This window comes from Aplidium turbinatum, chromosome 1 (genome assembly GCF_918807975.1).
Source record: "Aplidium turbinatum chromosome 1, kaAplTurb1.1, whole genome shotgun sequence".
NCBI classification, from domain to species: Eukaryota; Metazoa; Chordata; class Ascidiacea; order Aplousobranchia; family Polyclinidae; genus Aplidium; species Aplidium turbinatum.
The window spans coordinates 47693347-47710557 of record NC_137472.1 but is presented as its reverse complement, the minus strand read 5'-3'; the positions used below and the strand labels follow the sequence as shown (position 1 = coordinate 47710557).

Here is a 17211-nt window from a genome sequence, read left to right as displayed (position 1 = left end):
TGCCACGAGAAAAGGTTGTAAAACAGTTTATAAATTGCAATAAATTTAATGAAGTAAAGGCTTTCAAAGAGTCAGTTTTCTTTGTTTTTCAACACTTTTCATAGGTAACTTTCCTTATTCTTTTCCATCCAACCTAACGAATTATCTATTTTCACTTCATTTGTAAAAATGGTCAGTTTGAAGAAAAGGTGACATTTTTGAGTGATTATAGCTTTGCTGCTCAAAAGGTATTAACCTGACTTTCAGTATTGCTACTTTACTAATCGTAATTTTTTTGTTTGTTTGAATTACTATGTAGTCTTGAGGAATACTCGTAGTAACTCCCAAAACAATTGCAGATTTTCATTTGCAGAGGGCACTTGAAGCACTTTATACATTTCTTCTCTTATTCGTTTGCCAATTAATTTTCCTGGTTGCAAATCATTTTCAAATGTAAGGAAAATAACACGATCACGTCCAGTTTCGTATTGGAGATGTTCTAAAGTAGAGATGATGTATTTTCCTTCATGGGTATTGGCAAAATTTCCACTTAGAATTAAAATAACTTTTCTGCTGGCTTCGATACGCAGAAGTAGTTGTTTTATTGGTGACCAGCCACATTCTATCTCCTTTCCAACTACTCCGATATTGAAATACGGTGGCTCTTCACTGAGGTTTGGTATTAGACAATTGTCTACCCAGTTTCCTATTGTCTCATTGGATTGATCGTAAACTACAAAGGCATGATGAGCAAAGTTTTTGTATTCAAGATGACTTCCAGAAGAATTTTCATACCGTTTATCTGGTTGTACAGATTTCATGACATGTTCCATCAGCCATTTCTTCCAAACTTCACTTGCAAAAAATACAGGCAAAGCAAGGAAAATTATGCACAAAGAAGTAAAACCTGCGCACAAAAATATATGGAGAACACTTTGGCATCTGTCCTCGGCAGAATAACTCAGCAAAGATTTTCCAGCAAGAGAGTTTGGCGTTTGGCATTGGACACATCCACCATAATACTCATCGAAAAGGTAGTGACATTCAGGCATAAATCCTGGAGTGACAAACAGACTGGATTCTTGGGCGGAAAAATACAAGCCAAAATTGTATTGTAATTCACACTGACACAAAAGGGAATTCCATCTCAAGTCAAAATACTGAAGTTGTTGTAAAAATGAAAGAGGAAATACGTCCATTCCAATTTTGGAAATATAGTTGTATTGCAAATCCAAATAAAGCAATTTGCTATTATTCTGCTTAAAAGTATCCGCGAAAATGTAGCGAATTCGATTGTACGAAACGTCTAATTTACTTAAATGCGGTAGCAAGGTCAACAAATTCTTATTAAGAAAGTATATTTTGTTGTGCGAAAGTAACAGCGTTTGTAACAAAGGCATGTTTTTTAAAGTTAAGGTTGGAAGAAAACTAAACAAGTTGTTGCTCAGATCAAGGTGTTCAACACGGGGATTGGGAAGATAAAAATACATGTTACTTATGTAACAATTTTGCATGATAATAGAGCGAAGGTTTAGAAAGTTTTTAAAGTTTTTGTACACAAGACTTTTTACACTCACGCTTATTAAATTACCAGATAAGTTTATTTCTTGTACATTGTTAATTTTTTTCACGAGATTGCTGAAAAGTAAATTGAATAGACTTTCACCTGCGTTCGCATAATTTAAAGAAATTGGATGTTGAAAGCTACTCAAAAACAGCAGTGCTTGATCACTTTTCATTAATCTTCTGCTATTAATAACAAGAAATTTTATATAAGGCAAACCTATGAATGCTTCACTTTGAATGATTTCGATTGGGTTAAATGTAAGATCGATGCTACACAGGTATGGCATTGCAGCAAAGTTTCGATTGCCTATCTTCCAGATGTTGTTTTCTGATAAATTTATCACATGAACAAAAGAAAAGGAAGTGAAATTTACTTTTACAATGCTGAGAATTTGATTAAACGAAAGTTCTAACTTTTTGTTTTGATTGCATTCAATCTTTAGCGTTTCTTTACACTTTTTTATTGGTACCTTCATGTCAAAGTTCAGCTGTTTGAGCTGATTCGCCTTCAGTTGGTGTTCTAGTCGATTTCTGTAAGCTGTTGTGCTGGACTGAAAAACTTTTGTTATCACTTTTGGTTGTCGTGATAAAGTGATTTGGTTATAAGAAAAAGATACGCTCACAAGTGAGGATAATCCATCTAATGAAGATGGATCGAAACTAGTAATTCTACAAACGTCTAGGTTTAGCACTTGAAGTCTGGGTAGTTTTTGCAAAATTGAAAAGCTTGCTTTATCAATTTGATTAAAATTCAGTCTAAACGTTTGCAATGGCACATCCACAAAAGGACAAAATTTTCCAAACGAAAGAATTTTCAAATTAGTCATGCTTTTAAAAGAGTTTCCAAGCACAAAAGTGTTATTAGACATACTCTTGTTTGAAGCACAGTAATTATTAACTCCTACATGCAGTTCCTCAAGTTTGTACGGGGGAACGAATGTCGGATCAAAGACATACTTCCACAAGCAATTCCAAGATAAATCTAAAATCTTTAATTTATTGTTATTTTTGAAAACATTATTTGGCAGATTGGTCATGTGATTCTAATTTAAACGCAACACCTCTAAATTCACCAAGTCATCAAAGGAATTTTTTTCAATGGTTAAGGGAATCCAATGGCTCACCATTTGCAAGTTTAATGTGCGTAGTAGAGAAAGATTGCGAAAGTCTTCACTACATATTCGAGAAACGTAGTTATGACCAAGATTTAAACTCAATAGACTTGGAGTTAATGTTGAAGCATCTGGAATTTTTTTTAACTTTGCTAACGTTAGACTTAAAACCAAGAGTGACAAGCTTTTTAGCTGGTGATGAAAGCTGGTTGGAAGATCTGGACTCCACGTAACATTAACATCATCACTTGCAGAAACATAATCTGCTAGTAAAACTTTTAACTTTTTTAAGTAAAGAAAATTGAAATCTGATTTTTTTGAAACACCTGCAGCAGCATAATTCAAATACTCCAGAGACGGAGGAAGATTGGTTGGAAATGCAAAGAAATAATTGAATGAAAGTCTCAACATTTTTAACAGTTTTAAATCTTCAAATGCACCCTTTTCTATTGACATGTAACTGGAACACGTTGGACTTTCTAAAGCGACAACTTTATTGCAATTACCTGCGAGGTTTAGAAAAATCAAATCCGTCATACTTTCAAAATCGTTTCTTGTTATGTTCCAGATAACGTTTCCGTGCAACAACAATGCCTGAGCTTTTGAAGAAATATGTTGTGGAACTGTGTGCAATCCTCTGTTTCCACATTCAATGAAATTAATTTCGGTTTTCATCCATTGGAAGTAACCAATTTGGTTGAAAGTTGATTTCATGACAGGATCACGGCGCACATATTCCATCAATGTGTATCTTGTCATCGGCTCACATGGATTTGTGGTATTTATGCCAAAAGCAAATGGCATTGCAGTTAGAAAAATCATAATCCCGCACAAAAGACAATGAAATGGCGGCATGGAGACTTGCTTTGAATATAGGCCTACTCTCAATTGTTTAACCAGATACATTGCTAAGACATACTGAAAAATATATCAAAAATCTTTAATCACTATAAAAATTTAATAAAAATAAAATTGTAGATTGTTGGCAGTGCAGATTAGTCGCTCGCTTTTCAATTATGCCATCCGGGTTTGACTCTCAGCTTTGAAATATTTTACTTTCTTTGCTGGTTTAAAGATATGGTTAGAGATGAGTCTAACATTAAACTCAATCCTATGTCGATCTGGATCATCTGAAACAGTTTGTAAGTAAGATTTCTGTACCAAACATTATCGTATCCCGCAATAAGGTTGAGAAAGGATGCTTCTGACTTAAGGTTATTTTCAAATTCATCTTTGATGTTTTGTGTTAGCAAAGTTACTCGATCAACTATTGATCTTCATTTTTTGAAACCTGCCTGTTCTTGTGGAAGTTGAATGTTACAACGGGTTCTAACTTATTTGTCAGTGCAAAACAGCTCAAGTAACTTAAATGGTAGGCACTTTTACATCACCCACTCGTCGAAGAGTGCCTGCTTTTCAATGTGAAATTGCTTTGTGTTTTAGTCACAATTTCAACTTGTTAAAGTGGCTACCATTAAGATCCTTCTTGCACTCAGTTCAGTTGCAGAAGAAAAAATAGTATTAGCAGAAGGTGGGAATCGAACCCACGAAATCGAAATTACTAGGCTACTCCTCTGCCCTAACCATTAGGCAACGGTGGTTGTGGTGAAGCATTCAGCTAAATTTCTTTGTATCAAAATTTTTCGATCAGAATATCACGTGTCGAGTCACATGACTGAAATCAGCTGAATCGCGAATGAACATGTCACGCATGATTGCGTACCTTTTCGACGAGTGGGTAATGTTAAAGTGCTTACCAACTTAAATGGCTTACACACAATTATAGGGCAGTGGTTCTTCACCTTTTTCTATGTTGGTAGCCTATCGCTTTGAAATCAGCAACCCAGTCGTTTATCGCACCCTACTACTGTAAAATAGCCAAAAATCAATAATCACCCATAATCTAGAATGCAGGTTAAAACACCAGGAGTAAACAAATCAAAGCTTTCACCGACGTTTTATAACTACGTGTAACGATTCAGCATTCAAGCAACCCCGAAGAACATGTTTTGCATCTGTTTGTGATGAGAGCACCTCTGAAAATGGTCGAAATAGCCTACTTGCTGATGGTCGAGATAATAACTAGACTGCATTAGCGAAAATATTGCCTGCTTAATAGACTCCCATTATTCTTTAAACGTTTCACGTAGCCTGTGACCAAATTTCATAAAATAACTTAGCCTTTTTGGCAAAGTTAGCTTATTTCTCTAACCTGATCCGTGATACCGACAGTAGCCTATCTGTGTGAGGTTTGGAATTTCATATTTGATTATGCCTACTTTTCAACAAACAATGTTCACTTTTCATATACGGTAATAACTCTACAATAAATTTCCACGTTTGCTACTAAATTGTATTAGCCTACCATGCACGCCTACTTTCCGGTTTGAAAATACGTCACCTGCAAGTTTTGACAGGATAAATCGATTACAGTAGGCATTAAGTCAATATTTAGCCAGTATTTTACCAATGTTTTTACAAAACTTGTGCAACCGTCCTAAATAATTTTGGCTACTTAGTTATTATTTCTTCTTCAATAAGGTAATCGCTTTTTCTTGACGAGTGTTAATGTTTGGAAAGAACCAAAGTTTCGACTTTGTTTTGTTTCGTTTGTATCGTTAGGCTTAACCTGTAGTGTAAATAGTGTTGTTCTACCTGATTACTTACATTTGCTTATGTTGCACCAATATTAGCCTTAATACCCCATACCTATCTCAGTCATAATAATAAAAGTTATTTCTAACAACCAAGCCAATTTCATCATTTTACTATAATTACCATTGTTACAGATGTGAGTATCATACTGTAACAAGATACAGGGAGGTATGACTAGTTGATTTTATACAGAAAGTTTATAATTTCTATATCTGTTCAATATCAGCAACTCACCATCAATAGCATAACAACAAAAGGTGGCATTGTTTAAGAAAGCAGATAACCTACTTCTCAAATTAAACCGGAAGAGTTAATTGCCTAGGCGGCTTGATTACGGTTTCGCAGCCTGTGGGCCATTGCCCACTGATGGGCTATACTTAACACTTTGCTCCTCAAAGGGAGGCCAGATTTGGCCCCCCCCCTCATATTTCCTTTAATTATTTGAAGCACAGTAACGCCATGCACTTGGTTTTTCTTGACTTTTCCTAAAATTGCCAGGCGGATCTGATGATATTAAATTTGATGCTAAAAGTTGTGTAGTTTTCTTGTAAATTCAAGATTTTGGTGAATTTTTGCTATTTCTAGCTAACTTCCAGCAAAGCGTGAAATGGATTACATTGCGATGACAAGCCATAAGCTCATAATTGCTTCGTGCATCGATATGCGCGAGCAGAGAGAAGCATCCTCTTGCTTTCTTTTGTTTGGTTTGACCTCAATAATACAAAGCGCGTTATTTCTTATGCTACAAAGAAAAGCCAGTGATCGCAAAGCTGTTAATTAGAAACAATAATAGCAAGCTTTTTTGCGTTATCAGCTCTACAAAGAAGAATAGCAATCTACGATCAAAATAGTAGGCTATGGAGGCCACAAAATATTCAAAACAGTTGTTTCAAGCAGATAATATTCATTGACGAATAAAAAACGTTACAATAAGAAATCTTCTCTTGGATAAAGACACGAAAACCTGGTTTCGAAGTAAACGTTCTATGGAAATGCTCTCATTGACAAAACTTGCAATTGAGGAAATGTATCACTGCAAATGCTTTTGGGAGAAGCCGGAGAAATAGCGTTTTTGCAAACAGTAATTGTGAGATACACTCAAAATTATGAGATAGGCTCCATTTACACGTAGCAGCTAACTCGATGGCGTCCCTTCACTGCTTTATGTCGCCTACTTGTTGTTATGTCCTGTATTTTTGTTTCACAGTGCACTGTGTTTTGTTCCAAAGAGCGCAAAATAAAGATGATAATGCCTCATCTACATTACAAAATATTTTGTAATGTAGGCCTACAAACAAAATGTACAATGTACACAATGTACATTACAAAATATTTTGTACTGTAGACGAGGCATAAATTTAGGCGTCACATAAGACAAACAACAAATCAGCTTTCTTCATCATTGATTCAACATCTGAATACGTTGCGCCAATGTATAAGAGGCCGGCTATTGTGAAGACCCGCCATTTATAAATGATCCGATTATACCAAAAGTGGGACAAACTAGTGGATCAAAGAATGAATAAATAATGCTGAGAAAACTAAATCTAAGTGACGAACAAAACCGATGTCTTCATTTATCTTGGAAAAATGCTGCCTAAACTTATCAACAAAAAATACAGTAAATAACGGCAAGGATCCCGAAAGCAGAATTTGCTCGACTTTGGCATGAATTTAGTCAGACATCTACAGTAATAATTCCACACATACAATAACGGGCTCTCAACTGCTGTAAGATACATAATAATCAACCTGGTTCTGGGCGATTTGTGTAACAGTTTAGGGGAAGACACTACTTGAAATGATGCACCACACAAAAGATTTTCAATGAAGACTGAGTCTAAAAACCGATGTGGATAGTGCTCCACAATAACTTCAAGTTTAGGACAGAAGAGGCACAAAATATCACGATAAAAATAAAGACCTTGTGGGAAATTTTCGAGAATCATAACACGATGCAAATACCATAAACGCTTAGTTTGCATGCTGCTCTAAGCTGGCCGGCAACCACAAAGGTAGACAATAGCCTACAGGCAGTTTATAATTCGATAACAGCGCAATAAACATTATAAATACGTAAACCGACAATTTTCTTTTACAAACGTTTTACGTCTAATAGTAAATTTTCCCCCAACAATTTTTTGTGAAGCACTTGCAAACCACAGTTTTGTAAAATAATTCATCATTATTATTTTTTACTTCTCGGATATTGTAAAACGTCATCAGCAAAATCACAAAAAAAATTTCATTGCTTCAATGTAGTAGGCCTAAGAATTTTTTATAGAATTGTAGCCATGTTGTTTCAACAAAGAAGCCATTTTTTAGCAATATAAAGTTATAGAAAATAATTTGCAATCATGCAAATGGTTGGAAAGAATCTAGGAAGTCTTCTCACAATCTGGCACAAAATGATTATGTTTATTGTATCTCAGTAAAATGTTTTACGACAAACTTTGAAGCTTCGTTATAATCATTTTTATCTTTGAAGTAAAACGTTATTTTTTTTTGGCCAGAAACATAATCACTGCCTTGCTGACGTTGTCGCTTTTACGCGTATTTTTAGTGCTTCAAACAATAAGGACCCAGTCAGCAATCCAGTCCTTTTACATTGATTCAACATTTGTAAACGTTAAATTTATGTAGATTTGCTGACTGTGGGTTATTTCACATTTCCTTTGTTTACGCATGTTCCTCAATTCGCTGTTGCATTATTTCGACGCTGGCTGACTAAAAATGTATTTTCAAATTGATTGACACAATCTTCAATAAAAAGTGAGCTTCGAACTTAGCTTTGTTGATGTAAATGCTGTATTTTTTGTGGATGTAATTTATGAGTCATGTTTATAAACACCCGTAAGCGAAATGACTTATGATGTGGCCTGCGTGATGCGACTTGACACAAATCCACAATTTCAAAAGCACCTAATTTGAACTTAGAAATTTCAGATTATTTCAACAACTTGTTCAATTGTCTTCTCTCTACTAAAAATATTCATACTACAAACTCAATTGTAGACCTAAAATACACAAACGAAGATGTAAACAGCTATTCAAGCAGGCTAAGGTGTTACTTATGAGAAATTTGGTTCCATACAACTAGAAGCTAGCCATGAGTTTCGGAATGCATTAGTTTAGGATAAAAATGTAAGACAAACGCAGTTTTGTTTTTTTCAAATTCGTGTAACAATATTACTCTGATTGTAACTATTTTAGAATCAGTGAGTAGTTTACAATAAGATTTGCTCGCAAGTCGTAAATTCTAATCAATGCAATGATTCGGCACACCGCACACACACTTCGTGCGTTCGATCGTGCTCTTTGTTATTTAGAAGTTTGCATGAAATCGGATTAGCACGGTTAATTAAAGGCGGCAAGTTAAATCAAAATTGTCGTTTTTGGGTACCTTTGCAAAAATTGAAATATCAAGTTTAACATATAAAATTTTAAAATAATGAGTTTTCAAACTTATAGACAAATGATTTGCTTTCACACCAGTGCAACTTCTGTTGAAATAGCATCAGCGGATAACTCGTAACAGCTGATTGAATTTGATCCAAAAACGGCCCCCCCTTGAGCAGTTAACTTCCAAAAAAACGTTGAAAAGCAAAGGGTTAATTTGCAAGTGAGCGACTGAGATAGATCAAAATTCTTTTGAAATACAGCAGCGCCTTTAGCCAGTTCAAATAACAAGTGTGGTGTGACAGACCTTGTTGATTAAATCCAAAACAGTTGCGATGGAAATTCTAATTTTATGCAAAAGTACTTGCATAAAATTTTAAGCAAATTGTAAACAATTGGTGAAACACGTTTATACACACTACACCTTGGGCTGCACGAATGGCACAAACTGAACTTGGTCATGAAAGCGAAAACAAACTAAGCCAAATTTCTCATTCAAAATATATTGTAAAATAAAGAATTGCTAATTATGGCTAGATTAGTGAAATAGCAGGCAATTTTAAACATACTGTAAAATATTCACAATCGGGCTGTTCTTTAATTCAACTTGACAAAATCACCAACACTGCTTTTTGGTTTCACAGCTCTTGGTGTTGCATGGATATTTTACAATGAAAGACATCAGTAACTATAATTAGCTTTTTTGCTGCATTGCAAACTAAATATGAGAACTGTTAGTTGGCTATGAGGGAAAAGTTTTGACTTTTATTATTATTATTATTATTTATTTGTATCAGACAAGGTTGTCCATATTAAAACCAAAACACAAAAAACACAAAAAGACAAGACGTAAGGAGTCACTTGGATGACATGTGCAACATATCATTGTAGTACTTAAAAAATGTCGTTTTATAGAAAGCGTCTGAGGACATTAATGCTATGATAAGAGAATTGAGAGGTTTGTAACAACGTTGCACAAAGGCATAAGCTATTTTCCGCAATAGAGCATCAAAAGTTATAACATTTGTATTAACTTGACATTCACGTGCACTAGCAAAGCGAGGCATATTGTGTAGAATACGAAATGAGTCATTATACGCAATTCCAATCCGATTGATCGTAGAACAGCGATAATTGTGCCAAAGTTGACAAGCATAAAGAGATGTACAGTAAGAGCGAAACAACACATTTTTTACTCTTCGTGAACATTTGCTATATTTATTTATTAATTTGTTTACAGTACAATAAAGAGATTTAACTTGTCGCAGTATGTCCTTGTCATCTGATAATGAGGACGTGATATGCACACCTAAATACTTTCAACAAACTCGATCGGTTCTTGGTCAACAATAATCTTTGGCAAGAAAAAATGTTTGCAGTGTGGTCTATGTAAATGTACTAACGTCAGCGGTGCTTGATGCAATGCTGGGAGCTGCAGATGGATTCTAAACATTTATTGAAATAGTCCGGTTGCCAAATCCAATTTTTTGGCTGAACCTGGAAATTTTATGCAAAGTTTTTTTTTTTATTGATTTTGGTAGCCTAGGGTCTGCTCTTTCAGAATCTGCCGGGTGCACTCCGTGCATCCTTGAGCGTTTTGATAAATTCAAGATGGTGTCCAAAATGGCTGCCGTTTCAGATAACTCCCTATAACTCAGTTAGTATTTGATCTAGGATGATACTTTTGGTGTCTAACCATATGTTTTGATGAAAAAGGAATACATTGAAACTATTTATTTGACTGGTTGGGGATTGCATAGGGATTGTAGATCATGGGGATGCGAAACTTCATCCGCTTTTGGCTTATCCGCAAAACTAGAAGGGTTACGTTTTTTTGTAATTTTTAAAATATTTTACTTTTTATGGGTTATATAAGAAGAGTGAAGTTGGTTTTAAAGTAATTTAAGGTTTTTAGTTGAAAGCAAGCCAGCAGTAAAGCGTAAAAAAATGTTAAATTGGCAATTGACCCTTCTAATGTTGAAGGAACAACGGAGTTGCGCGTCCCGTAATGTACCGTCCCTAGGGATTGCATCATGTAGAAATGCAATAATGTCGCCAAAGAGGGCTGCCATATTACAAGTTTCAAACAAAAACAAACAAATTCATTTGTATTTGGTCTAGAATGATAATTTTGGTATCTATCCATTTGTTTCGTGGACAAGGAATCCATTTAAGGGATTAAAACAGTCGCATATCAAGTATATCACAGGAAAATCCAAAATGGCTGCTGATAAATTTGCCGAATACTTACTGTAAATTTCTTATTCCCGAACTCCCACTATGCTGCGTAATCAGTTAATCACTTTGCTTTCTGACTGATTAGCGAACTTGCGTCTCAGCAGGCTTGTAAGAAAGATCGATAAAGCTCTCTCTCTTTCGAAGCCGCAGTGCTTGTTCTCATTCAATGTTCTAGTTATAGGCTAAGTTCTTATTATATATATTCTTCGAGGAGTACTTGATTGCAATACACTTGAGTTAAAGGAGGATTTCGTGGAGGTCTTGGAAAACATAGCCAAAAGGAGTAAGACTGCCAAACTGTGGGTGGACATGTTGATCAAACCAGTGTTCCTTATCATGAGGTTTGTCCGAGCTGAGCGGGAGGCTGATTGGCTGTTGCATCTTGAGGCATACAAACAAATGCTTTCCTATTTCTTTGCCGCTGGCCATGTGCATTATGCAAGGTATGGGATATGCTACCTAAGGGCAATGGAAGCCCTCCCAGAAGAGGTAATAGTCCGGTTCATGAAAGGGGAGCATGTGATGAGGCACCAGCGCGGACAATGGAATGACCTGTGGAGTGATATGTTTATAGAAACTACTTTCATGAGATATGGCCATGACCCAAATGGCATCATAGGAATAACCTTTAAGCCGGATACGCTCAAGATCTGGGCATTGAGTTTTCATACATGTAGCCTAGTACCGTGGAGGCTGCTCTGGGCGAAATTCTTGGAGATACTGGAGACCAGGGAAGTGGACATAAGGAAGAAATGAAGTCACGGATAAAGAATGACAACAAGGACCGAGAAGCCATAAGGACGAAGCTTCAAAATGTATGGATCTACTCAGTGCCGGTCTGTGAGGTGTGCAAACCGTGCGATCGCACAGGGCCCGCAAATTAGGGGGCCCACAATTTACTCAGAAAATGCAGTCATTTTTGTAATTTCCAATGAAAAAATTCAACAAAAGAATTAGCAACAAGAAAACATAGAGACACAACCTAATTCGTCCCCTGAATATTTCGTACCCTGAAAAGACCGAGAGAAAAAAACAACAGAGCCGAAGTCGCTGATCGGAGTTGGCGCAAACATTTCAAAATTTCCTCGATCTTTTCAGGGGACAAAATAGGTTGAAATTCGATTTTGTTGACAGTGGACAGCACCATTTTACAGTAATATTCATACCCAAAGTTTTTTTGAGCATGCTCTCAGAATACCCCAAATTCAAAGTAATTGTTCAAAATTTTCTGGGAGAGGTCCCCCAGACCCCCTACCGCTGGGTGTCGCCTTCGGCAAACACACCATCAGGCAACGGCCGCCAACAGTCAAACCACCCCCTCCCCTTTCAAAATACCTAGCTACGCTATTGAATTGGGTCATTGTCATTGGGGCCTGCAAAGCATATTCCGCACAGGGCCCGAAATACCCTAAGACCGGCACTGGATCTACTTGATCCCGAGAATTATCCAGAGGATCTAGTGAACATTGCAACTGGTCAACATGGAACCCCGGCAGTGAATGTGCAGGAAGCTGTGCAGAAAAGATTTAAACAGATGTGCGAATTTGGAGAGAATTTACCTGATGGCTTACATGAAACAATTCACAAGACTGTGACTACCATGGTGGCTACAAAGAAACATGTGAATGTGGGAGGTAGTAAAGTGTACGACATGAATGTCATCTACTCCAGGGTCATAGGCCAACAGGCTAGTGGGCGTGATGTTGACATAAAAGATGTCCTATCCTACGAAGTGGCCCCAATACCAACGTCTATGTTTGACCCCACAGGAAAAATGAGAGCTGCAACATCAAAGTCTTCCTTAAAGCGACAGCTTCAGGTTGAGTTATCTGCTCGGACAACAGCAAGTGACACTTCAGTAGTTGTGATTGATGGTTCAGCCTTACTCTGGGTGATTCCTTGGCCTGCAGAGGGCACCGCTACAGACTACGCAAACAACTTGAAACACGCCATTGCCAAGAGACTAAAAGTTGCGGACGTTCACCTAGTGTTCGATCGGTACTACAATTACAGTACTAAGAGTGTCACCAGAAGTGCTAGGGCCACTGGAGTTAGCCAAGTCCACGAGCTGCAGTTGAACACCAAGTTACCACTTCAAAAGACTGTATTGACGGTGACCGAAAACAAGAAGCAGTTGATAAACCTGATTGTCAAAACTTCTGATTGAAGACGGGTCATTCCATGAATACACCCAAAGTCACAAGCTGATAGTGATTGGTGAGGACGTTCCCCATTTGAGATCAGCCATGGTAGTGTAGTGATCAGGAGGGCGGATCTTTTAACTAGTCATGAGGAAGCGGACACTATCATTGTCCAACAGGTGATGCTGTCTGCTCGAAATAATGAAGAGAGTGATATAACTGTGATATCCGATGACACTGACGTTTTCATTCTCTTGCTTTATTATTATCACGTTGGAAGCATGAAAAATCGTATCACCATGGAATCACCAATTAAGGAATGAACAGTCATTGACATTGAAAAAACCGTAGAGAAGTATGTGTCTTTTGTGAATGAACTCCTGCCACCCCATGCCCTTACTGGGTGTGATACGGTAGCATGCTGCTATGGGGTTGGCAAAGGTACCGCATTGAAGGTTCTGAAAGATGGTCACTCACTGTCACTTTTAGGGGTCATTGATTCTCTCATAGAATCAGTGATTGCGCAGGCAACCACATTCATGTCAGCCTGTTACGGTCAGGCCTTTAAAGAGAATGTAAGAAGAGCCCATCACCAAGCCATTGTGTGGCGTTCACTGGAAGACAGCAATCCCCCTGAACTTGATGCAGAAATGTACGGATGGGTGAAAGACTCGAAACTTAAAACGCTACAACCTGTCCTCCTTCTGCAAATGTTGAACTCGCCCCAGAAACTGTCATGCGCATGATCAGATGTGGATGCAAGAGTGACAACCCCTGTAGAACGCTTTCTTGCAGCTGCGCAAGGGATGGTTTGAAATGTACAATATTCTGTGCGTGTTATGTTGGAGGTTGCAGCCAGACTCTTACTTAGCATTTTAATTGAATTGGACAACGTCACAGATTTATGGACTAGGTGACTTAATGACAAAATGATAACCACAACTGACTGTCCTGTGACTGTGGGAGAGGCTTGTACAATACTAATGGTAACATTTGTGATAACTAATGGTGACATTTGTGAGTGATGTTATATGTTAGCTGGTATTTCACAAGCAAAGTTGCAGAAATAATGATTTTCTGTAAGTATTCAGCAAATATATCAGCAGCCATTTTGGATTTTCCTGTGATGTAATTCATATGCAACTGTTTTAAGTCCCTTAAATGGATTCCTTGTCAACGAAACATATGGCTAGACACCAAAATTATCATTCTAGACCAAATACAAGTGAATTTGTTTGTTTTTGTTGGAATTTTGTAATATGGCAGCCCTATTTGGCGACATTATTGCATTTCTACATGATGCAATCCCCAACCAGTCAAATAAATAGTTTCAATGTATTCCTTGTCCTTCAAAACATATGGTTAGACACCAAAATTATCATCCTAGGTCAAGTAGGCTACTAACAGGGGCGCCGGAACGATTTTTGACTGGGGGGGCAAGATTACGAAAAAAGGGCACTTTTGTTTACTAAAAGGCCAATTTTTTTTCAAGTTTTAAGATAAGACATAGCGATAATGCTAATCTATCAGCTCACTATGTATTGAGTAATGATAGCCTACAAGTGTCCGGTTTACAAAGAAGGGCATCATGCTATTTTATAATGATGTAACCTACTGTCAAGCCTTAAAGCAGCCTGCGGCCATGGCCGCTAAGTAGTGCTTGAATGAACCGCAGGTGCTACCTCCTCAATCGGTCAAGTTTGGCCGCCGGTCTCTCCTAGCCAATTATTTAATTTCGCAATACAATGATCGTGGATTAACTGTCGAAAACATGCAGTATCAAAGAGTGACGCAAAGTTAGATCAGCGCGTCATAATCGCCACTGTTGCATTGTGTGGGAAATATTTGTTATTGATGGAATATCCATCTGCGATCGCCAGCGCTGTAAGTCTTGTTTGTAATTCCCGACGTTTATTTTAACAAAGTCTTAATCCGAATTGCTAATTTACATCGGCTGGCAATATTGTCGTTTTTATGTCGATTCGATGTTGTCGGACATTGAATCGTTGTTAAAAAGGAGAACAAAGTTAGTTGACATCAATGGGAAAACATTTTTTGATCATATTTTGCAAAAATTATGCTTCTTTTAGTAATGTCTTTTAGTAATGTACATCATTGAAATAGCTAAAACCTCAATTGCTAAGGCAACAGGATCAGATGTCAGTAGATTTAACAGAAAAAATATTTCGCACTTGCTAGTGCATCGTCAGTTCTGATAAAGGGCAGTTAAAGCCTACAAGTAATGTTTTAATCATTGAAATACTTATTTTATTACCTTGCCGTCATCGTCAACACATGCGAACGTTGTTTTTCGTTGCTAAAAAGAATTCTAGGGGAGTAGCGAACTTTTATAAAATCAGCCACATTGGAGACACTCGTGCGAGTGTCGTTTGAATAGTACTGGATTACAATCCCGATAAAGCAGTTATTGCGTGGTGCAGCGATTCTATTGTAGGACGTCGCCCAGGCCCAGACTTCAACAACGCTAAGTGATCATTTTAGCATTGTTGCAAGTTTAATTCTGTTTACTTGTGCTATCGTTATTTGTATTTTGGCCTCCAAGCACGCAGATTTGGCCGCCGAGAAGGAGCTCCCGTTAGGCCACGATGGCTGTCGAAAAAAAAACGAGTTTTAAGGCCTGTACTGTGTTGCAAAATTTTGTGCCGTAAATATTATTTTGAAGCAAAAATGAAAGATTATAATTAGGCTAAAAGCGAATAGCAGAAATTGTTATATTGCAAAATGTGCAGTAGCTTACATGACTTTAAAAGGGCACCATTGCCCCCCCTGCCCCTCCGTCTGCAGAAAATTTGAGGGCAGGGGGGGCATTCGCCCCCCCTGCCCCCCCGCTTCCGGCGCCCCTGCCTACTAACTGAGTTATAGGGAGTTATCTGAAACGGCAGCCATTTTGGACGCCATCTTGAATTTCTCAAAACGCTCAAGGATGCACGGAGTGCACCCGGCAGATTCTGAAAGAGTAGACCCTAGGCTACCAAAATCAATAAAAAAAAAACTTTGCATAAAATTTCCAGGTTCAGTCATACTTCTGCCGGACTAAAAGTTGTCAACCTGATGTGATTTCAATGCAATAATGTGCAACAAGAGGCTCATTTGTCAGCAACAAGTGGCTCATTAGTCTGCAGGTAGAATAAAACATTATTTTCTGTTGTCGTTTGACAGAGTTTCATACAACGTTTGACATTACAAAAAACAAAATAGCGAGCGTTGCTTATGCATATAACCATGGATGATATAACCTGCATCATGCTTGCAAAAAAAAAATATTTTGTAAAAAATGCTAGAGAAATATATAGTAGCCTACGGTACAAGAACAAAAATATGGTCTGCGTAATCTAAAGATTTGAGAAACTGCTTATGTTGCTCACATACGAAATGATAACTGAAAAGTTACGCAGCACAACGGGTCAAGTATTTAGAAAGAAGAAAAATTAATTGTTCAGAGAAAAAGTGTCCAAGCAGATTACACAAGATGAACGGAAGCACAACAGCTAGATAATTGCACAAACAAAAAGCACAACACGCTGTGTTGTCACGTGACATTGAGCTTTGACTACTCTGCAATCTGCAGAGGCTACACGACGTTTTTAGACATTGCCATATCGTGACATAAAACAAATTGTGATGTATTTCTGTAGCAGTTTATACTAACACGAAGTTATAACACTTAATGAATTACAAACTTGCAAACTCGAATATTATTAGCCTACAGCCCGCCGCACTTTGCTCCGAGAAGGATGTTATGCAGCACAGCTCATTTGTCAGTAATATTTTTCTCTAGGTTGATTCAAGCAAGATATAGGCGTACCGCAGTCAACACTAGCCTATAGCCTATGTTTGCAACAATTCAGCAATCAGCATGTGATAAAAGCCGGGATAAAAGTTACATTGATGTAAGTTTGATTGAAAGAAAGCATAACTGAAGGCAAATAAAAAAAAGTGTAAAGAAAATAAATAAAAGTATATTTAACTGCAGTAGGCTTAAGCTCAGGTTCTGAAAAGTTCTCAATCCTTTGAAAAGTAACCTGTTGTAGTGTTTCCTGCAGTAAGCTACCTCATCAAAGAGCAAAGAAAGTAAAGTAATCGTTCTCCATCTTGTTACA

At 37.3% G+C, this 17211-nt stretch overlaps 1 protein-coding gene across 1 annotated transcript; it reads right to left on the bottom strand.

Annotated features, from left to right (window-relative positions):
- Window positions 1-290: 290 nt before the first annotated feature.
- LOC145766516 (toll-like receptor 7) lies at window positions 291-1178 on the bottom strand. Its single transcript, XM_082578244.1, has one exon. It carries the CDS (start codon window positions 1176-1178, stop codon window positions 291-293), a length of 888 nt encoding a protein of 295 aa, XP_082434370.1.
- Window positions 1179-17211: the final 16033 nt, after the last annotated feature.

Excerpts from the sequence above, each read along its gene's own strand:
- LOC145766516 (XM_082578244.1), bottom strand. The coding sequence starts at position 1,178 with ATGGACGTATTTCCTCTTTCATTTTTACAACAACTTCAGTATTTTGAC.